At 45.3% G+C, this 22,665-nt stretch overlaps 2 protein-coding genes across 3 annotated transcripts; one reads left to right on the top strand and one right to left on the bottom strand.

Annotated features, from left to right (window-relative positions):
- Positions 1–604: 604 nt before the first annotated feature.
- Positions 605–13,709, bottom strand: gpr139 (G protein-coupled receptor 139). Its single transcript, XM_037477308.2, has 2 exons — positions 13,073–13,709; positions 605–4,687 (listed from the first exon to the last, which is right to left on the bottom strand). The coding sequence occupies exons 1-2, from the start codon at positions 13,218–13,220 to the stop codon at positions 3,672–3,674; spliced, it is 1,164 nt and encodes a 387-aa protein (XP_037333205.2). The 5' UTR covers positions 13,221–13,709; the 3' UTR covers positions 605–3,671.
- A 4,339-nt stretch (positions 13,710–18,048) lies between these two features.
- proza (protein Z, vitamin K-dependent plasma glycoprotein a) lies at positions 18,049–22,221 on the top strand. 2 transcript variants are annotated; one of them, XM_037477168.2, is made up of 9 exons: positions 18,049–18,214; positions 19,193–19,310; positions 19,777–19,922; positions 20,019–20,043; positions 20,128–20,241; positions 20,376–20,510; positions 20,645–20,760; positions 20,852–20,969; positions 21,325–22,221. In XM_037477168.2, exons 2-9 carry the CDS (start codon positions 19,232–19,234, stop codon positions 21,855–21,857), a joined length of 1,266 nt encoding a protein of 421 aa, XP_037333065.2. In that variant the 5' UTR covers positions 18,049–18,214; positions 19,193–19,231; the 3' UTR covers positions 21,858–22,221. The 2 variants fall into 2 exon arrangements, with proteins under 2 accessions (XP_037333065.2, XP_037333066.2); XM_037477169.2 differs by having other exon boundaries at positions 18,049–18,312.
- Positions 22,222–22,665: the final 444 nt, after the last annotated feature.

Genomic DNA, 22,665 nt, shown 5'->3' with positions numbered 1-22,665 from the left:
TCATCGACACAAATAAACACTGGCAGTGACTCAATGTAGAGAGATAATGTTCTTTATTTCTTGAATCCAAACTGTAATACACACTCTTTACGCTGTCAATACACTCAATAGAGGGAAATAACAAGAATTATGCAAGCCTATAGTTACTCCAGTACGATCGAAAAACACAGTTTTGAAACTTCACGAAAGTTAAAATACTCAAAAATGGTCATTGTGTAAAAAATCACGATCTGAAAAATACCAACAAAAATGGCAGAAGCATCAGTTGTACATTCATGTAATATTGTTATAATACTGTGCTGTACGTACGTATATTCATCATGATTGACCAAAAATACATATTTGATTTCTTACATTGCAGGTCCTATGGCACAAACACTTTTTAAAGCGTCTTTCTGTCTAAGACGGACATTATGTACACACACTTGCACGCACGCACACACATTGCAGAGCTAAGCAGGTAGAGAGAGACGGAGAGCTAGGAGAGAGAAAACACAATTTCACATTCTGATTGATTTATGTTTTGTTATCTTTTTAATATCTAGCTAAAGAAAATATAGATCTTATCATAACAGGGAGAATTTGTTGTTGGTATCAGCCCCCCCCCCCTCTCTCAAACACACACACAGACAAACACACGCACACACTACCGAGGGCCTCACGTGGGAGACAAAGAAATACTTGCACGTGACACTCTCTCAACTCCCCCTACTCCTTAATTCACTTTGGTTTCCTGAAGCTGGTTTTGCAGCCTTGTTCCCAGAGGGCCGGTCATCCCGCAAACGTCACATAAACATGCAACACTGTAAAGGGTTAACACGCAAAATGAATGTCATGGCAACATTGATATGGCATGAGCTCCTCAGGCTGAAACCATAATCATTTATCTGAGTCTTACTTTCTTAACGATCATAGTTGGACCATTAGGCAGTATTGATTGAAGATTAAATGGCATATTTTTGTGCCTTTATACTAAACTTGCTGATGAGGATGACTGATGGACTCGTCTGATCTCGACTGATGGAGGTCGCCCGAGTGATTACCGGTTATTGGCACGTTTATTGTCTTAATTTACATCAAATAATACTTGACATCCAGCAGCTTCTTCTCACAGACCCTAACTGCCTGCATCCATTTTCTAAAGAGAAATTGGGCCCGGTATGATCAGTATGCACATGTAGCCGCAAGACTTCAAGGCTTCACTTAACGAGTAAAAAGGACACTTGTGAAATTAACTTTGAGCGAGTGCATTCAACGTGAAGTGGGAGGAAAGGGGGAGCCGTGGGGGGACTGCAGAGTGAGGTGAGGTAAGTAGCAAGTGGTGACAGGTGCTCCTTCGTTAACAAGCAATTTTGAGGACAATCAATTTAATAGGAACAAAGAAATGGATTTTGAGAGTAAAGAAGCCCAAAGTCCAAAAACAGAAGGAATCATTTTTTATTACTGAATGAATAAATAATACTGTCAACAGCCATAACATTCCAAATATAGAGAGAAATAGTGTAGTTAATAGGGTAAACATACACTAATGTCTCCATGTGCCGTGCCTGCATACTATGTCAATAAGTTACTTTGATTCAAACTATTATTTTGGATGTCTGAAATTGCATTGCATTATAAATGCTCACAAAATGGCTCCTTATCACTAGTCTGAAAAAAGACATATTATGTGTAAAATGGCCAACATTTCAAAATTGTTCAATGAATGATCGGTGAGGTGTATGGATGACAGACGGCACTCTTTAAAGGTCAAAACACAGTTTTACAGTGAATTTTATGAGCTCTTAAGTATAGTTTCAAAATTTTAATGTGCTTTTTTTCAAACTTTTATTGCCTGTTCTTTTCAGAACGGCACAATAACTGCAGATTGACTTTCTTGCTACAAATAATTTTTTTTTGATGGAACATTTTATTCATCACATATACCTGCATCACAAGGCACCTTCAACAGTTTTGTAATTGAATTCATTTGATGACCACATTGTCATATTCAAATCAGATGGGAGGTAGCGATTGGGGTGTATTCGCCTTGAATTGTAAATAGTTTGGCTGCATTCAGGCCCTCTAGTTTGTTTGAATTCCAAACAAACAGCTGCGTACAAAGCAGATGAGGGCAACAAAAAAAAATCAAACTGGGTGTCAGATGTTTTTAGTGTCGAACCAGTTTGGAGGGCATGAGACCAGCTATGACAGGAGAGCCAAATCAGATTTAAGGCCTCATCCATTGAAACGGGGCCTGATGTGTCTGATATCTCCAGGAATGCATTAGCTGACATTCGCCCTTTGGCGCAGCTCCATCCTTGTTGGATAGATGAAGACTGCTAATGCCTCGAGGTGTCTGCAGAATGGATGTGCATTGATCTCAACGTGCTCCTCTATGGGCAATACAGGGCACATCCAATGCACAGTGCGTGTGTGTCAACGTCTGTTACTGGGCAGGACTCGGGCAGATCTGTGTCAATGTACGTGAGTGGGTTTTGTTGTAAAATGTAACTTTATTTCCATCAGCAGGCAGCAGAATGAACGGATCTGAAATGTGTCACTGCGGCCCTGAGACCTAATTCACTGCGGCATAACGGGACAGAAAACCTTGGAGGGAAAACAAACCATCCTCTCCGTCTCTCTGTTTTGCTCTCCGTCGCTAAGAAAACTAAAGGGTTGAGGAGATGCGACATTCAATATAATCATTCAGATAATGGCTAACAGTAGTCACCAAGTACCATTAATAGTTAATAGAGGACTATCTCCTAATGGCAGAAACTTCCTCTACCTAATATTGGAAATGGGATTGCTAGATTACTCAGACTTTTGTCTTGCATTTTTGTGAAGCAACAATAACAGTCAAGTTTACCATAATAAATATTGAACCAACAATAAGCGGAATAGCCTACTGATCCTACAATAATCACTGCTTTGCCTCCCAGAGCGAGTGCCAACCTGCTGGGATGAACTTGGCATGAGGAAAGTCAGCCACGGCTCTCTATTTTTTTAGGAAAGCCCAAGTCCAAAAGTTTCTGCATATTAAACTGGAAAATGACAGCGCTGTTTTAGCATTTCTTGAGATACAGACAAAACCGTCGATGCCTCTGACAGGAAGTGCCTCTCAGATGTTCACGGGCCAGACTCCTGACCGGATACTTTTGCTTTTCCGGAAATGACTTCCAACAGGACAGAAACGCGGCTGCTTCCCGTTTTACAGCATCGTGCAGAAGAGAGCGTCAACGGAGAGATCGATGTCGGACATTTCTTCACCGCGGACTCCTCCTGTTGCTAGTTTAGTCTATTTTGTGTTGCTCATACACGTCGCAAGTCACTGAAAGATGACGGTGATATCCTGTGAGTCATGAGTCCTCACTCATAGTGGCTTCGTCTGTTTTCTTTTGTTTTTTTTTGCATGAGGGAAACAATAAACATCTTTTTGATGCCAGTCGCCGCTTTGTGAAAACTGTTTGCTTTTCCACCCAGCTAGCCAACCACTTTGTTAGCGCTCAAAGCTAGCCAAACGCTCCCCTGTGTGCTCTCCAGGCGTGTTGACATTTTCAAGCCTCAAAAGACTCCCGTGCGGGGAAAAAAGCTGGTCACCAAGGAGACAACGTGTGCCCCAACGACTGAGGGTGGGGAAGGAGGTTGTGGGGGAGAGGCGGTGGCGGCAGCTGGCGGACGAGGTGGACTCAAGAGGAAATACAGACGGGCTTCCCGTTTTTGTCATACTGGTACACCAGCATCTTAATGCAGTGGGAGTTGGCTGGCGAGATCCAGGGGCTGCTCGTGATGGAGAAGTTGTGGCTGGCGTAGAACGGCGGCGGCTGCTTCCGGCAGTTGACCAGGGCTCGCAGGACATTGGCCGCCATGCCCCGGAAACGCTTGCTGATGAAGCAGTAGAGGAAGAAGTTGACCCCGGTGTTGAGCAGCGCGAGCATGTTCGCCAGGTCGGTGAGCACGTGGAGCAGCCGGCCGGCCCCCTGTGAAGCCGGCGGAGGGGAGTAGAAGTGGTAGAGGATCATGAGGGTGCGTGGCGCCCACAGAACGGCAAAAATGGAGGTGATGGCGAGGAGAATGGCGGTGGTCTTGCCAGTGGAGTAGCCGCGCAGACGGAAGCAGCTGCGGCGGCGGCGCAGCTTGCGCACGATGGCGGCGTTGAGGGAGAAGAAGACGGTGCAGGGCAGGAGGTAGACGGTGGCGCAGTGGGCCCACACCAGGACATGCTGGGCCACGGTTCTACTGTTTCTCTCCTCTCCTCCTCCTGCGGCTGCTGCTTCTTCTCCTCCTTCCCCTCCTCCACTGCCCACCCCGGGCAGGCTGTGCCACAGCTCGGGCCACCAGTAGTAAGGAGCCGCGGAGATCAGGCAACCGACGTACACGGAAAATATGACCTTCCGCGTACGAGCCGGGAAGGAGACGGTATGGTAGCGCAGCGGGTGGCACACGGCAATGTAGCGGTCAACGGTGAGCGGCACGGTGATCCAGATGGAGGTGTGGATGGAGGAGAACTCCAGGACCTGCACGGCGTTGTTTAGGGACGGAGGCAGCGCCGTGCCCAAAATAAAATCCTCCAATATGAAGTCGACAAACACGATGAGGAGCAGCACCAGGATGTCGGCGGCCGCGAGCGCCAGGAGATAGTTGTAGGAGGACTTCTGGCGACGCAGCACCAGCTGGGACAGGATGACCACAGTCAGGATGTTAGCTGAAAGGAGGAAAGAGGGGATGGAGGAAGGTGATGGAAATCAAAAAGATGGAGGAAATGGAGAAATGATGGGGAAGGAAAACGTGTGATGAGATTGGAAAACATGTGGGCACAGATAGGACGAGGGGAGGAAACAGAAAAACGGAGTGTTAGTGAGCAGCCAATTGAGCAGACGCCAACGCAGTGGATTTGAACTACAGTTGCTGTCGACACAAAGGAGAGACCGCTCCAACGCAAACGGGCAACACATAAAGATTGGAATAAAACAATTTTTGGAATTATGTGGAAGACCATCAGCACCATCAACACCAACACGCACACATTATGGGATCTGTTATCTCAACCAGTCAGTATGCACCTGGTTCAACCAGCTCTCCCACTGCATAATCCTTCCCCTGTTTGCTGCTACCGCCGCTTTCCCTCTTCACCTATATCTGCTGTGTGATTCCAGCAGCATCTGCCTCTGTGTTTGGCCAAACTGTTTATCTTTAATAGTAATAAGAGTAAAGCCACAACAAAAGCAGGGGGGCATCGCGCAGCATCACAGCTTTGGCACTCGGCTGAGTTGATTCCTGCCAGTCGCTGTGCCGCGGGGCCGTTCATTTCCTAAAAACAAAGCACGAGGACGGCCGCTCCTTCAATACAAATTTCCGACATTTGCCGTCATACCTTCTCTCCCATGTGGCGCGAAGATAATGTTTCCACTGCTTCAACTTCTTGTTTATTTGTTCCAACTCTATCCCTTTCTTTGGGTGGCTGACTATAGCACCAGGAGGGGGGAGCACTACTCTCATCGCTAAAACAAACGTGGACACAAATGCCCGAATGTGATTTATTCCACTGCTGCGTCTACCAAAACATGACCTCTGTTCGCCTGCTCCAAATAGGAGGAGCGCGGCTCTTCGCCTCTCAGGGGAACGTGCAGTTTGGGGATTATACTGAACAGGCTCTTTCCACATCATTTTTGTCCTGTTCTGGTATATTACTTCATTCTCAGGTGACCCCCATCAATAGAGTTGACAGGTTGTGAGCTGCCCCTACGAAGTATGTCTAATGCATGCTGCATACATTTCATTGGGACATAATAATACCTTTGCTTGTATATCTTAAGCACAGAGGGTCTTCTGAAGGTCAGAATAGTTTGCTTATATAGTTTGCATATAAATCAGATGTGTGATTTGTAGTGTAAAATTCCGAGAAAATCAATACATTTCCAAAGAGTCTTATTTCATGCTGTATTAGTAACCAAGCTTAGTGTAACTTACTGGTTAAGCACTGAGACTTGTCCGATTGAGATGCCTCTGACATCGATTTACATCGCAGCATCACTAAGACATCAATGCACTTAGCAGCTGTCAGTGCCCATACAATGTTTGTGTGTGTGTGTGTGTGTGTGTGTGTGTTCTGTGGTTCTTTGCCCCGCTGCAGTAATAGATCTTGAATTGGATTAAGTATGGCAGCTAGGAGTCTGCTACATCACACTTCGCAACCTCAACCACTGTCAGCTGATTACAAATTTCAAAGCCGCCTCCAGGTAATGACTAAAGACATCCTTGCCAGACTTCAGCAGAACACACACAAATACAGACACACGCACGCACACACACAGACATTAACGCATTCACACAAACAACATTAGACGTGTGCCGATACATTGACGTACGATCTATCAATAGCATAAATGAGATGTCAGGGCGGGTTAATAACACTGAACAAGTCATTATATTTGGTCGTGTAGGGTTGCTGGATTGCTCCACACGCCCCATTGTTACAGACACCCTCGCTTGTACATCACACCAACCTCTGCACAGACAAGTTAAATAGCTTTCATGCTGAATCTTGGTAGCGTGTGTTATCGATTCTTTGTTTTCACCAACACTTTCTGTCTGTTCCTTATTCCGTTCTGGTGGGCTGTTTTTGCTTTTGAAGACAGATGCAAATAAATCCGCAGTACGTTCAACTTCAGGTCAACCTCGGACTGATTTTGTATTTGTATACAAGGCTAAGCTAAAAAAGTATTTAGCACTGTGAGGTCAAAATATGTTGATTTCAACAAAGACATAAATGTCTTTTACGTTCCATTATCAAACTGTGAGTATCAATACAGTATATTGGTTAAACCAAAGAGAAACTCCCCGATCTTACACGTTAAAGTCTGTTTCACAGGTCTTTGGTACTACGGAAGTGAAATTATAAAAAATCTAGGAGCGTGAAGTTATAAAGAAGTGAGTTAGGAACGTTTTTCGTCAATGCTTGAGATTAGGCAACATTCACCGCTACTACCTTTACCCAAATCTCCCGACAAAGCAGTTCAATTATGATAAATGTAGCAGCGACGCTTTGAAAATGAAGACCATTGTGACCATGTTGTAACAATGCAATGCTAAATCGTACATGAAAACTGTTGTACGTGTTGTTTCCCATACATCCGCCTCGCACCGCTGTCATCATGCAGCTTACCTGACACACATCGCCAGACTCTCATCTGCTTCATCCAAAATGATCTTATCAGTGTGTGTGTTCTTTGCACCAGAGAACACTCTCTGCTGCTAAGCTCGGAGCTGCTCATAAACTTCCTGGTGGAGGCACAATACTAATCCTGCACAATGTACATCACATTTAATCCATAGCCTCACTCTCTATTGTACCGCCATCCGTCAATTCTCTCCCTTCAGCTTTCCTTTATCCGCTGACTGCTTAAAAGAGAGGGGTGGCATGAAATGGAAACAGTAAGGCGTCGACTGTCACTGCATGGGCATTATTCTGCTCGGGCTCCCCGGTGAGACGGGACCTTCTACAGACAAACAAAGGGGATCCGTTGCAGCCATGACATTTCCATTTAGCTTGAGCCAGCTTGAAGCCCATTCGTTTCAATTGACTTCTCTACATCTGTCTCGGGGCTCGGGGAGGGTAGAAAGCTGCACATCCGCGCCGACATACACCAGGGACTTGAGGACAACACATACTGCAAGATGACGCATCCGTGCACACACAGAGAGACGTGCACCTCGTGCCTGGACACAGGCAGAGGCACATGCAATGGGTCAGCAACCTTATTTTTTTTCTTCTCTTGCTACGAAAAATAAGCATCTCCAGCCGAGTGGGGATTAGAACGACCTATAGGACAGATAATGGGCTGCTGTGTGTGTGTGTGTGTGTGTGTGTGTACATACATGGGTGACCCTCCCTGTCTGTTTGTGTCTGCACTCCCCCCTGCTGCTCTCCTAATGTGACGAGGGACAGGGCCATTGACGTTGTTTAGTGGGAAAAGAGAAGGCACAGCATGCTCCCCGAGGTGTGTAACGAGGGGCTGACTCATCCCACCGCTAAAGGGATGCGTTCGGATAGGCTGTCGACAAATGACACCGTGCATCTTAACCCCTCAAAACCGGTGGCAGAACATGAGATGCTGAACATGGTCTTCCTCTTAGGCCTCATATTACACACACAAATGTGTAAGAAAATAACACTAGAAAAAAACACACATTGAAAAGGGTGCGTAGCTATTAAAGTTTTTTTTTTTGTTATTTGGAGAAAATTGAGATTCGGCTTTGACGGCTTATCGGGTGGCTAATAAGGTGAGATGAGGGAAGAAGAGAGGGATGAGGAGATGGATGGAAGGTGAGGTGTAGGGAAGGTCACTGGTGGTTGAAAAAGAGAGAGGAGACTAAGGGGAGGATTAGATGGAAAACACGGAGATGTGAGGTGGGAGGAAAGGAAGAGAGGCGAGAGACAGAGAGGGGGTGAATATCAAAGCTCGCTTCAAAGGTCACAAGCACTTTGTTCCTGATGACAACCATTCCCCTTTTGTCTTCTCTAAGTGTCAGGCCGGACATAAAGCAGGGCAATTCCTTAATTCCCCAAAACTAAAAACAGAACCACATCCCCACTGCAAAGCCACTAAAGAAACACGCAGTGAAGATAAAATTAGGTTTTTAGGGTTTTAAAGGTGTTTAAAATGAATTGATCATTAATATTTCTATGAATTTGCAATGAGCTGGCTTGTAATGCTATGATCATGTGATCACATCCAGCCAACGCATTTTACTGGGAGCATCAGCTTGATGGGTTTGATCTGAGAGTTAACGAGCTCATAGAAAAGAGAAACATGTAATGAAGAATCTGGGCATATTAAGAGAGAGAAGCCCGGGTTGCAGCTAATGATATTGATGCCGCTGCAGCGCTCTGCCTCTGCTCACCTCTCACAGCCATTCATTTGAAAGGTGTAAGGAGACGACTGTCTTTACATCACAGCCAACCGGATGATGAGATGCTGCAGTCTGACAACTGGGCTCATTTTGTTTAAAGGATTCATAAACATTGCTCACAGTGATGAAGTGCTCTTGGATCATTCATGAGCTTTCAGCCTTGATGAAGAAGAAAACGGTGAGATTTTGTCGGAGAATGAGGGCAGGGTGAGATATTTAACGAGGGGTAAACGGTTTAGAAGATTAAACATTGAGATGACGCGCTGTAATCATCCTCGGGTTGATTTGTTACCGTCGTCAAAAAAAAAAAAAAAAAAAAGTTCCGACAACGCGGGCATTTGGGATTGCCGCAGTGGCGGCAGCGTTTTGTTCAAACGGGTCAAACAAAGTCAACCCGCTCGCCGCACCGACACCATCTCTGATTTACTGCTTGAAACACCAACCCCCCCCTCCCTCCTCCCCTGTCCTCCCGAGGCCTCTCTGGCTCGTCTCCCCCCGCGACAAGCTGACACACTCTGCTCTGGAGACGAACCAGAGCTTAGACAAAAAAAAACTACAATCTCGTTTCAGTTGGGAAAACCACTGATCTTAAACTCTTAAACACGTTTGAAGTGATTGCATCTGTTGACAAGCCCACATTCCACCACAGGTGCCGTGTCGCTGTTGCAGATTGGCAGATCAATAGCCCAAACTGCGAATCCCTCTGCGGCCCGGCTCTTCATTGAGCAGCGATACTCGCTCCCGGTATGGGCCACTGGGTGGAACACCCCCAACCCTCCTGCTCCCTCCCCTCCCCTCGTCGTCGGGAGGGTGGATAAGTGGGAGGCGAATCTGTTTTTTCAACTCGCACGTTTGCTGTCCAACAGTCAAACAAAGTGTGTGAGAGTTTTTCAAGGAAGAGGGAAGGAACGCACCGGGCTTGGAGTGGAGTCGGTGGGTTCAGGAGGGTTCAAGGTGGAGGAGCGACTCGTACACGTCTCTGTACACACGGCGTTCACACGTCTCAACTCCATGCAACCGCTTGTTGTCGCTTCCTCAACCTTGAGCGGGTTACGAGACGACGGGGCCCCTGAGCGGAGACATGCTGAAGGTCCCACACTTCAGCATGTCTCACAGACTTTATAGTTCCTCATCCTATTTTAGCTGTATTCGTGTTCATTTGATTCCATATTATTCCATTTTTTGAATAGGCTGTGCATTTTTTACATTTTGTACTTTCTTCATCTTTCTGGGATCAATAAAGGAACTATCTATCTAGTTATTTTGATTATTATTTTCGTCATTTTGTTTCTCTTTGTAGTAGTTTTTCTTTCTTTTTTGGGGTCACTCTTTGTCTGCATTCAACAGCCTCAATCAAGTATGATATCTTCAGATTTTTTTAAATTTCAAACATAGATTTCTGATGATTGATTATGACTATAACGTGATCATGATTAGAACTTTTCAACAAAAACATACTATTCATGTTGTGAAGAAAATAATCAGAATTTGTGTTCAACCACAGGGACATCAAATAGACTGTCCATTTGAAACCCTTCAAATCCAGATGAAAGCTTGAATATGTATATAAAGCCATATTCTAATCATGAATGAATAAACAACAAATTGACATTCATACAGTAATGAGGCGTTACATCAAATATGAATTTCACAGAAGTGTAAATTTAGTCCAAGAAAACTTCTTTTCTGGTTTGTTGATGAAGTTTTTGTAAAAGAATATTAACTAAGACCCTGATGACTAATTAAATAATAAATGTAGAATTACTAATGAGAAAATGATAGATTTTAATTAAATGTTCTCAGCGGCTCTTTGCTCGGCTGCAAAGACATTCAATTAACATGAACACATTTCTAAATAGTTTAAACGCAAGCCTCTTTGGGCAAAATTCTGGTATCAATATTACTATATATTACTGGTAACAATTATCTCGATAACACACGATAACACACTCGATAACGCAGGAAGGATGTAAACGTATGTGTGCAGGGAAAAAGTCAACAACCCCCACCGACAGAACGGATCGCGTAGAAACATTTTTTTTTTTAACTTGAACAATGATTCTTTCCTCATCTCGGACATTCAGAGCGGCTTCACTCGAACATCCGCCTGTGTCACAGCAGAACCCTTCCTCATCGTCAACATGCTGTACAGTGTGCGTCATGGCTCTGACCGCTTTATGAGGCACACTGTACCCTACGAGGAGCAGGCCTCACTTCTGCATGTCGAAAGAACCAGGCAAAGCGCCGAAGCCTTCATTGTGCTGTTTGTTATGCCGGCACACGTCTGTCCTGTCTCAAGCAGTGCGGTGCAGAGAGAGAGAGAGAGAGAGAGAGAGAGAGAGAGAGGGAGAGAGAGTTAGCGGTTAATTAAAAATGTGGCTCCGCCGTCTGCGGCTGCCCCTACTCAGGGCTCGGATGTGCTACTTCACTGGCTCTGCTGTTATTACTCTCCTTTTCATTCTGCTCTTCTTCTCCTGGGGGTCTTTGTCTTCCTCTCGGTCCACCCTGAGATATGGTTTCATCCTTTTTCACCGGGTCAAGCAGTAATCATTCCCCACTTCATGTGTCTTAGACCCTTTTCTCATCACCTCGCATCATCTTTTCATCCTTAAATCGGCGTTTTCGATGTGACCCCCCCTCGGGAACTGCATGGGGACGAGGACGTCTCCCTGAAACCCGGATGCAGGGCTGGTAACGAAGGTACCAGACTCCTGTCCATCCGAGTGTTAAATCCGAGTGGGTCTGTAGGTCAGGCCGTTACTACTCCCGCATGCCGCCCTCATGAAAGATTCATGGTTCAGCCTGAGTGGAACGTCTCAAAGATTGAACAAGTTAATCTCGGCTGCTGCAAAGTATGAGTCGGCCGCATTCACACATTAATTTAAACAGCCGTTGTAAAATTGCATTACAATCCCCGTTTATTATCACTCTGTGATTAAACTAACGGCCTCGACCCCGGTGTTGAGCAGCGCCTTGTAAAGACGAGTTGGGAACGGAATTTGAAAAACTCCTGAAGCAGGAGAAACTCAAAATGACATCAGGGAGAATTGCTTGTGCAAAACTTGATTTTTATTATTTGGAAGATTTCATCAGAGGAAAAGACTTTTACTTTTACAAGTCTGCAAATCTTGTGGAGTGAACGCATTCTTGGCGCACAAAGGCTTTTCACTTTTTATTGCAGATTAGTTATAAAATAGAGACGCTTAGGTTCGCAATAGCATCTCTCTGACAATCTTCATCACGGACAATTTATTAGAATCTTATACGTTAAGAAAAATAAGGCAGGAAAAGTCAGTGATTGTGCTGAGTGAAAAACCTGAATGCTTATTGACCGTGAGAAATAATCCTGCATTTTGGTGACAGAAACAGAGCGAATGGGTCTCTGACCATCGAGTGGGCTTTCAACATGTGAAACCCGACCCCTGATTAGGAATCCACACCTTTCCTCCTTCATTCGACCTTGTGCTTCCCGCCTGTGTCCGTCCCTCTTACAGACACACATTCCTAATCGCACATTTACATGCGCACGTCACTTTGCTTCCACCTGCGAGACCAGGTCAGCGCTCATAGATCACGCAGCGGGAGAGAGAGGCAGTAAATGGGTCCGACGGCGAGTGTGAGCGAACCAATCAGTCAGTGGCAAAGACGCAGCAAGGAAGTGTCATTAATTCAGGTCATTGGGGAGAGTCATGTAACACACTTGTCCCCGAGGTCAAGCCTGAGTCATTATGCACACATCTTTCATGCACACAAGCTAAAACTGTGCAGTTTTGAGCTGCTTTAATAAATATATTTAATAACGCTGTGAACATACTAGTTTGCCCTTTATTGTTTAGTGCTTGAAGATGTCCAACTTAAGAGACACATCTATCTCCTGAAAGACAGACACAAGCACAGACACAAGCATGCGACGTACGTACGCATGAACAAGTGATTTGCCACAAGGTCAGATCGACCAAAAAAAAAAAAAAAACACAGTGTGTGTCTGCGCGTGTGCGCCTACAGCGAGTGGCACTCTGGAGCAACTGTATCACTTATTCAAACCTACAGACGAGTGCACAACAAAGACAAGACACAAAGCGTGACTCCTGCAAGGCAAATCCACACAGCACGAGACGCGGCGTGGATTGGACGCGAAAAACCAAAAAACACACAAGGGTGCGTGCACATTTCTCACCTGGAAGGCCGAGGCAGAGCAGGACACTGTAGTAGATGACGGGCAGCGGTCCGAGAGGACATGCCTGTGCAAACTCAGTGGGATGCTGTCCCGGGCTCCAGGTGCTCCCGTTTGGGGAGAAAACAGGGAAGATGTGGCTGTGTTCCATGGCCTCTTCCTCGTCCTCTTCCTCAGCTGAGCTCAGTCTCCAGAAGCCTGGCCACGCGAGCGGACTGCCCGGTTCGCCGGTGCAGGGGAGAGGGTGCTCCGTCCTTGGGTGCCAATCAGCATGAGTGTGTGCGCGAGTTTGCGCGCGAGGCAACAAGGTTGAGCGCGTGAGAAAGAGGGAGAAATGAAGAAGAGAGTGGAGGGAGACAACAGACGGGGGGGGGGGGAGAGTTTGCGAGAGATGATATGTGTTAGTAGGTGATGGTGAGGGAAGGAGGCGACAGGAGCAAAGCGGAGAGGGGGGTGGGGGGGGAGGTGAGTATGGAGGTAGAAATGGAGAGGGGAGGATGCTGCCTGAGTGTGTGAGCGAGAGGGAATGAGAGCGAGTCGAGAGCGCAGCGGGAGGAGGAGGAGAGAGGAAGAGGAGGAGGAGGAGGAGGAGGAGAGAGGGAGGAAAAGACGGAAACAGGGAGGAAGGTAGGAGAGCTGGATGATGAGCAAAGGCACGCTAGGGACCAGAAAGTGAGGGAGAGTGACAGAGGCTGAGGGTGCAGAGGGGAGGGAGGCTTCGAGAGAAAAAGAGAGGTTCCAGTTTGAGGGCAGTGAACACAAAGAGACTATTAAACTGATGAGGATGTGACAGATGGGAAAAGATGAAATGAAGGTGAAGTCGAAGAGGATGTAGTGTGTTTTTTCTCTCGTCATATTGTCAGTGTTTTCTTTGAATCACAAGAATTCAAACATAAACCTACAATCCTGTTTGCATATCATAAATGGTACATACAGTGTAAATACATGTGTGTCTGTGTGTATGTGTGTGTGTGTGTGTGTGTGTGTGTGTGTGTGTGTGTGTGTGTGTGGGAGAGGGGGTTGGTAATGGCGGCTCAATCTAATTTGCCATGCAGTGTGAACTGTTAATGAGGTGAAGGCTGACATTGAAAAACACAATATTCCTTCTTAAGAAACACTCATTTCTGTGCCTTGTCAGGGTCGGAGCAGATTCATTTATTCATTTTCACATAAGTTATTTCGTCTAAAAAGACTATTGTGAGCTAATTAATCAACAGTTTTAATCCCCATAATATTTTCAGAAACAGGACACTGCTTTCACCAGACAATACGTTTGGGGAATACAATGCTGGAGAGTTTATGAATTATGAATTAGCTCTTAATCGACTTTTCTTAAAACAAGATCAGAGCCCAAAGTGAACTGTGGATACTGTTTTGTTTGAGCCAACGGTAAACAAAGTCCCCCAAAACAACAAGTTTTTACTGTTGTTTTTTCAGTTTCTTCCACCATTGATTTAAAACAAAATGTCATACTCCCAAACCCCTGAGTTATTATTATTATAGTTTTGACGTATGTAGTCGGAATTGTGGATGTGTAGTGTTCGTTATTCTTGTCGATCATTAACAGATCCCTCTGGGATTGTTGCAGTTGCTTATTGTGCAGACGTTCAGTACAGCGCAGCTTAAGCGTTAGAATAGACAAGTGAAACATCCTTTTCCCTCAGAGAGTTATCAGCTGTGTTTCTGATCTCTCAATGCATCTTCAGCACAATCGAGGCCTACACCACCTCTCCACGCCTCTGAGGAAACATCTGCTGTCTGAATGAGATACAGCACGCCTTTCAAATGTACCACATGAGACCGCAACAAGGACCTGAAGACGGGCGAGATTAAAGGGTTTTACACCAAGAAAGAGGAGAAGAAAGAGGTTTTTGAGGGAGAAAATGCAGCGGGGATCAAAAAAGAAGATCTGGACCAAAGCTGCTTTCTGCTTAGATTGTGGCACCCTGAGTACACCCGCTGCACCCATCAAATGGAGGGCACCATGTGAAAGGAATTGTGTAATTGCAGAAACAGCCCAATAATGGCTGACCTGTTCCCGACAGTACGCCGCTTGATTCAAATGCAGTGAAGTCACAGGAAGTGCGGAGCAGTGAGGGCAAGTGTGAAGATTGTAAAGAAGCAATCATTTTTTTCCCCACCTACACGTGTACAAATGAGCCGCGGGGGACTCGGCGAGAGGAGCGTTAAATAAAATATGGCCGGGCCGACGTGAATTGATCACCGAGAAATGAGGGACAGGGGGGAAGGCAATTCTTCAAGAGTAGCTAACAAAGCTGTGAGAAAGAGAAGAAAAAAACACAGCGGTAGTGTGTGCTCGCTCTCCAGTACTTAATACAACATCATCATTGGTCCTTGTCACACAAACTCGATTACACGCCATCTTCCGGCGCTTTGATATCGGCGTGATTGTGTTGTGCGCGGGCCGCTGTTGGCCGTAGGATTCAACACAGGACAACAGATCCTCCGCATGTGCGATGTGGGGAGGCTCCTGCAAAAACACAACCAGGGGCACGTGCTGCTGGTCATGCTGCTGGCGGTGTGGCGCGGTCGTGCTTCCCTAAATGCAGACACGCAAAAACAAAAAACAAACGGGCGTTATGACCTCAAACATCCCAGAAAAGCTTGTTGTTTTACACGTCGACATCCGTCGCTGACGGCGCAGAACGGAAAAAAAACTCACGCATGAGGCTGTGTGAGCTCACGGTTTGTTGTGTGTGATGCTCGCATAAAGAGAGAATCTCGGAATGTCTGGAGCACAGTAGAAAAGGTCGCAATATATAGAGGAACAAGACCAAAGGGTCTGCAGCCATTTTTCATGATAGCATGAGCACATTGGTGATGTTTACCAGGCGATGTTCACCATCTTAGTGAGACCTTTTGTTCCCTACATCGGGCCTAACGCGTCAACTCTGAACACAATACGTCTCGCCTGCAGCGGGCTTTTTGAGCAAAGCCAGCAGTTAACACGGCCATCCGTTACACTGACGCACCTGTTGCTCTGAGCCGGTGGTGATCCGGTGAGAGTTCTGTACCTTCAAGAGCCAACCGGACATTTTGATGCTGTCAATCGTCTTAGTTAAGTCTTCAATTGCCCAAAATGTTTTTTTAAAAGTGAGCAGCAGTGGATGCACGGAGGAGAATAATTGAGATCACAACATACAGTGAGTCACAGGGATTTCCTCTGCAGCCGGGTGTTCATCAGGACAGCTGTCAGATAGCAGGGTGACATTAATAACCCATGCCTCCTGGGATGGATGTTTGTGTAGCTCGCCTGTAAAATTGAACCCAATTGGAAGGTGAATGGGTCAGCGAGCTCACACGTGAAACTGAAGAAATTGAGTTTTGGCAATGCACACCATTGCCCTCACAGTCAACAAATCATTATCGTATGTATGAACATGTGCATCGACTCAACAACAACTTTGGATTTCACCTCAGACCACAGTCACTTGGGAAATTACTACAATCTCAATAATTTACACAGAGTTGCAGCTCTGCATGTCAGGGCTGGCACTCCTTCCGCTCTCCTCACCCGGGGAACAGTCTCCCTGGACTGGGCAGTCAAGCTTCTGTCCTTGTCCACCACTGGGGACCAGCTGGTCCGAGCAGGCTTCTAATACTGCCATCATTAGACTTTTGAAATAACATGGTTGGGGCTGAGACTAAAGCCCCGCGGCCCTGTCCACAAATCACATTGCTCTCACGGACAATCCCATCGAAATAAGGCGACTTACAGTAAGAGTAACTTTGTGTTTGGAAAGCAAGTCACCAGTTGCAGAGCTGGATATTAAGGATGCAATAGCTCTAAGTAAGGGCTCACAACTCCTCTCGAGTGAACGAAAGGTTTTGTTAAGCTTTTACAAGCTTTTAAACATATGAGATACAAAACTGTTCTTCATTGTGCAGAAAACTAAGCAGCCTTACAGCCTTATCTAATCCACTTTGAATTTCCCATGTCTGCTTTAGCTGATTGTGTTGAGCCCCGATCTAGTCATTGGCTGTTTGCTGTAGTCTAGACATGTGTGTGTGTGTTTGTGTGTGTGTGTGTGTGTGTGTGTGCGTGTGTGTGTGTGTGTGTGTTTGCCGTAACGCTAAAGCTATTGATCGCAGCACATAGCACCTTATTTTGTGATCAAGTTTGTGCATCAGCAGTTCCTGATTCTGATCACACTACTGAGGAAAATAGAGGTTAGGTTTTAAGTGTATTTTTAATGCATGTGTACTAAAACAATGGGTAAAATTTTTGTAATACAAATGTGCATATATTTTGTCACAAGCTAAACCCAGGTTAAGTATTAGGAAGCTTACAAACTATTTTTTACCTTGTGACAGCCAGTTGAAGGTTTTGGGTCTTTGTCTGAGTGTGGGGTCAAGAGTAGTTCACCAAGAATGATTTTAGCCTCTCACATTGTTTAATTTAATTGTCTTTTTTCAATTACTGGCCTAAATGAAAAAAGACAGAAAAAAATTCTGACACTTTATATAAACCGGCAATATAAAAATACAATACAATGACTGAGAGACCTTAAAGGTGTCAGTGACCCAACGGTTAACCACATACATTTAGGGAATCAAGATTAATAGGAAGTTTAAATTTAGATTTAGATTTTCAGTCCACTACAGCTGGTTGGAAACCACAGGTTTATTATTTAAATTGTGGTGTACTGATCATATACACAGTTTCATCTGAGTAGCAACTAGTTATAAAATCTCTAAAATGAGTTACACAACACCTCTGACTTTATGCTGTCCTATTTTTCTATTTTGGCGTCTATTTAATACAGTACAGCCTATTTTCGATTTATCTTGTTAATTATGTCTGTTATAGGTATATTCACACAATTTTATATGTCTTATATTGAGCTGCATTGGGCATCTTGGGCACTAATGTTTTCTCTTTTTTTTTAAATCTCATTTTGTCACGTCCAATGTGCCGGTCCGCTCTGTCCCGCAGCGCCCCCTGGTGGCCGTTCTTTTTTATTACAATCGAGCAGAGGCACAAAACACTGAGCAGAATCGGATGTGGTCATCTGTTGTTTTGGATTGATCGACCCAAACCGTGCAGGACGTTGCGTTGCAGGACCCCTGGACAGAAAGAGGGACCAGACCGGGCCGATACCTTGATTCAGTGCGTAGCTGAAGGTACCCAGAATCTCTACTGCTGCTGCTGTTGTTGTTGTTTTTGTTGTTGTTTCGTACCGTTATTCAGAAACATGTTGGACCCGCCCTGAAAACACACGGTGGGTGTGTAAATATAGAACTCTATTTGTGGCTGTTACAATAAAGCAGTTTTGTAGAAAAGCAGAATCGGGTTTCTGCAGACCAGAAGATGCGCTGCAGTTCATCCGGGTCCTTCTCTGTGGATTTACTCCAAATTGAGCTAAATGCTACTAGACTGTTAATAGCTGCGCAGATAGGAAGCGTAGGTTCCTTTAACGTACAAATACATGACATGCATTGTGCTTTGTTGATCTGACCACCTGTGCTGGAGACGCTAATTAAATTAAAAGTGAGATGTTTGTTAAGATGTTTGTTAATGTGTAAATAGAAAGTCTATGCGGCCCTTCAACTCGGCTGCAGAACAACGATGACCTGCTGCAGAGAAACTGCACAATCACTCATGCTAAACAGCTTGAGGTCATTCACTGTTACAGTTATAACAGGGATTTCTGAGCATGTAACTACAATATGAATATGCTGAATTTACTTGGATTATTTATTAATGGTTATTTCTTTTTTTTATTCTTCTAACTCTTTTTTCAGATTTCTGTCTGTACCACTTTGTTAGGTTCTGCATTTTCGATACAAATAAATCCACCAAATATACAGGAATATGAGTTGTATTTTAACTTTTAACAGAGTTTCACACTTTGACTCATGCCCTCATGCTTTGGAGATGCGAAACCTTTTTGAACTCATTATAACTTCTTAATTGAAATGAGCTACATGATTTTTTTTCCTTTAATAAATCATAACCTAAATATCCATCCAATTATTTCTCCTGTGTCGTTGGCGATCTTTGTCCAGTAAACCTTTAATGAACCTTTGGCTCTATATCGAATTTCCTCTTTCTCGGTCGTCCTGTGCATCATGTCAACAATGTGCTCTTTCTCTTTGTAGGACACATTGATCCTCGCTCGGATAACGCCTTCCGTCAACATGCACTCCTGCACCACATCTGCCGCTCTGCTGTGTCTGCTGGCGGGGGCCATGGCAGCTGTTCAGACCCCCCACGCAGGTGAGAGAAGCCATGAGGAGCCGGGTCTGCAGTACTCGACAATGGGGGGCGAGGAATTAAAAAGAGGTCAAGCAGCATGGCAGCATGGCGAGTAAATGATGTGGCAGAGTCTCCGTGATGAGTTTTGAAGAGCTGCAGGCTGGTGCCTTTCGCCTCAGTGGATGCAATGTTGCATGTTTGGGTTAGTTAAAGATTTATCTGATGCAGATTAATGTGTTTATTTCTGCCCTGTTTTAATTCATATAAATGAAATTATCTGCATTCTCACTTAAACAAATGATGGTATTTGTGGTTCTGTAAAATAGCAAGATAGTCACATTTATCGATTCGATAATGTCAACGCCACGGTGTCAGAACTCCCACCAACTGTACTTGCCTCTCACACAAGAGCTGCACAAGCTTCGAGCCTCCTCACAGGATCCACTTGTTGTGGATGAACCAGCTGAGACATGAACTATTCCACCAGTGTTCCTGGACAAACAGCAGGCGAGCTCCGTGATCTCCCGCCAGAAGAGGAACGTTGACGGCACTTCCACCCTGGAGCAGGTTTGCATGGAGAAAGTGTGCAGCTACGAGGAGGCCAGAAAGATCTTCCAGGACTCGTACCGCACGGTGAGCTCCAGGACTTCATGGTCATCTCCCTAAGGGTGCATCCTTCACTTCAAAACCTCTCAACTGTGCACTTATCATGCATATTTTCTCCGGCAGGATATCTTCTGGGCTGTCTACATTGGTGAGTGCTGCGTTTGAAATGGCTTTTGGCTTCAGTCATCAGCAGTGCATTGCATCTTCTCAAAGGCCGGCTGTCCGTGTTTAGACGGAGACCAGTGCGCAGAGAATCCCTGCAAGAATGGAGCCATGTGTTCGGATAGCGTGGGAGGCTACGACTGCGTCTGCAAGTCGGGTTTCACAGGGGTCCACTGTGAAAATGGTGAGGAGGTGACGGCGAGTTCAGTGCGACTGTCGTGGTTAATTTAGCCCACAGCTGGTTTGTGAACGCCGCAACGCCTTTTTCCTGTTTTATTTTTTTTCTTCTTCTTCTTCATCTTCTTCTTCGCAATGCAGACCAGACCCTGTGCACCTTGGAGAAGAACAAGGGGTGCTCCCAGTTCTGCAAACCTGGCTACACGTCCTATGAGTGCTCCTGCGCACGCGGATGGAAGCTGAGCCGCACGACCAGGGACAAGTGTGAGCCGGCAGGTACGCGGCGTCGGCTCCCAGTGTTGGAGTCCAACTGAAACTCAAATGGATTTGCCGGGCCAAAAAGGGACGACGAACAAAAGATTTCCGTTCGAGAAAGGAGTCGTTTTAACCATCTCACGTTCTTCTTGCAGTCTCTTACCCGTGTGGTCACGTCAACAGCCTGGGGCAGTGGGACAGCAGAGTTTCCAGCAATGTTCGCAGCGACTTTAAAGGACTTACCTGTTCATCTTCAGAGTGTCCCTGGCAGGTAGGAAAACACCAAGAATTTGAAATAAATAAATAAGGGGTCAAAACAAACTACGGTCATTATTGCTGCGTGTCACTGTGTCTGTTTGCAGGCTCTTCTGAAGAGTACAGAGTCTGCAGGGTTCTGTAGTGGCGTCATTCTGAAGGAGAACCTGGTCTTGACTTCAGCTCAGTGCGCCAACAAATACAACTCTTTCCAGGTGGTGGTCGGTGAGTTTACAAAACACATAATCATTCTTTTACTAATACTACAAAAAAGACCCCCCCAAAAAAAGAAAGCTTAATGTATTAATGTCTTCTGGACACATGCATTACCTAATAAACTGTGAAAGACTGAGCTTCACCAGAATCCAATTAAAGTATTGCTTTCCATGGCATCTATTTGTAGAATGAATTGACTTATCTCCTTATTAGCATAAAATGGATTTTCCGTAAAGAATGCCATTGACAAATAATCACGGTTCCAGGTTGCCTCCAACATCACAGATGTGCTTCTCATTTTCTCAATTCATGGATTTATTTAATTCCTCCCCCTGCATGTCACGTCTGACCCGCTCCTCCTCAGGCAAGCGCAGCGTCAACAATGAGGGCGAAGAGCAGACGCTGTACGTAAAGATCGTCCACGTCCACCCGCGCTATCAAGGCGCCCACGAATATGACCTGGCTGTGATTGAGCTCCGCGACCGCATCATGTTCAAGAAGCAGGTGATTCCCGTCTGCCTGCCGGAAAAGGCCTTCGCAGAGAGCATCCTGATGTCGGGGGAGTTGCCGGCCTTTGTCACCGGCTGGAAGGAACCCAGTCAGGGGGCCGCTTTCGAGGGCCCTCTCGCCCTCAACCAACTCGCGTACAGCCCCCTGCCTCAGTGCCTGGAGGCCCACCCCAACCTGGTGACCAACAAAATGGGCTGCACCACCCCCCGGACCAACGCTGACTGCACCATGAGCTCCGGCAGCCCCCTTCTCACCCTCTACAGGGAGGTGTTTTTCCTCACGGGGGTGGTAAGCAATCCGGTGGGGGCCGACTGCAGCAAAGGCTACGTCTTCCAGAAGGTGTCTCGCTTCCTCGGCTGGCTGCAGCCTCTCATGGGTTCCCGTTAGGCGGGGTGGTCAACGGAGAACATTATACGTTAGGAAAAATTCAAATAATGCAAGTTAAACAGGCAATTAGATTAATCTTTTACTTTAATAGTTGTCTTATAATAATGATAATGATAATATTCTCCTCACAACCGTAAAGTTTTACTCTGGGTTATTTCTGTCCCTCCTTCATCCACAAGGTGGTGCTTTTGCATCAGAGCAGCAAGAACCGTATTCAATTATTCAGCATGTGTTTTGTGAAGTGAACAAACCATTTAATAACCTTCTACTTTAATAATAACTACTGTACTGGTTGACATGCACCTCGTAAAACACTACAGTTATACATTGTTCTGTGAATGTGATAAACCTAATTTACACACCTGATGATAGTTCTGTCATTTTTTTCAGGCTGAAGTACACAGCAGTACTTTTGGAAAATGTTGAGAAATATTTTTAAATCCTACATTTTGGAAAATACTGTTAGATTTTGTGAAGAACATAATTTGTTTTGCTGTTAATATTTCGTACAACCATGTAATTCAACAAATGAAAGCTTTGGGTGGATGTTGTCTAGTGAATGTGAAAATGAATTACTATAGATCAATAGTTTGGGTCGGGTTAGGGGACACTGGTTGGGGCCCATGTAGGTACGAAATATTTAGTCAATCCATCCCTTAGATGTGGAGATATTCTGGTGTGGACCAGGCTGGCTTCCACATCACTAGGGCTGCTAGCATGCAAATATAAACTAATGATGACTGACAGGGGTTTCATTTTAAAGGCTCATCTATTTCCATTCAAACCTGTCTTGTGTAAAAACTAGTTA

This window comes from Pungitius pungitius, chromosome 12, assembly GCF_949316345.1.
Source record: "Pungitius pungitius chromosome 12, fPunPun2.1, whole genome shotgun sequence".
NCBI lineage: Eukaryota > Metazoa > Chordata > Actinopteri > Perciformes > Gasterosteidae > Pungitius > Pungitius pungitius.
Note: the sequence above shows the minus strand (reverse complement) of the source record. Positions and strands in the feature narration are given on the sequence as shown.

Excerpts from the sequence above, each read along its gene's own strand:
- gpr139 (XM_037477308.2), bottom strand. The coding sequence starts at position 13,220 with ATGGAACACAGCCACATCTTCCCTGTTTTCTCCCCAAACGGGAGCACC. Across the intron at positions 4,688-13,072 it reads GCTCTGCCTCGGCCTTCCAG|CTAACATCCTGACTGTGGTC; the intron begins GTGAGAAATGTG and ends TCCTCCTTTCAG.
- proza (XM_037477168.2), top strand. The coding sequence starts at position 19,232 with ATGCACTCCTGCACCACATCTGCCGCTCTGCTGTGTCTGCTGGCGGGG. Across the intron at positions 19,311-19,776 it reads TGTTCAGACCCCCCACGCAG|TGTTCCTGGACAAACAGCAG; the intron begins GTGAGAGAAGCC and ends CTATTCCACCAG. Across the intron at positions 20,970-21,324 it reads CTCTTTCCAGGTGGTGGTCG|GCAAGCGCAGCGTCAACAAT; the intron begins GTGAGTTTACAA and ends GCTCCTCCTCAG.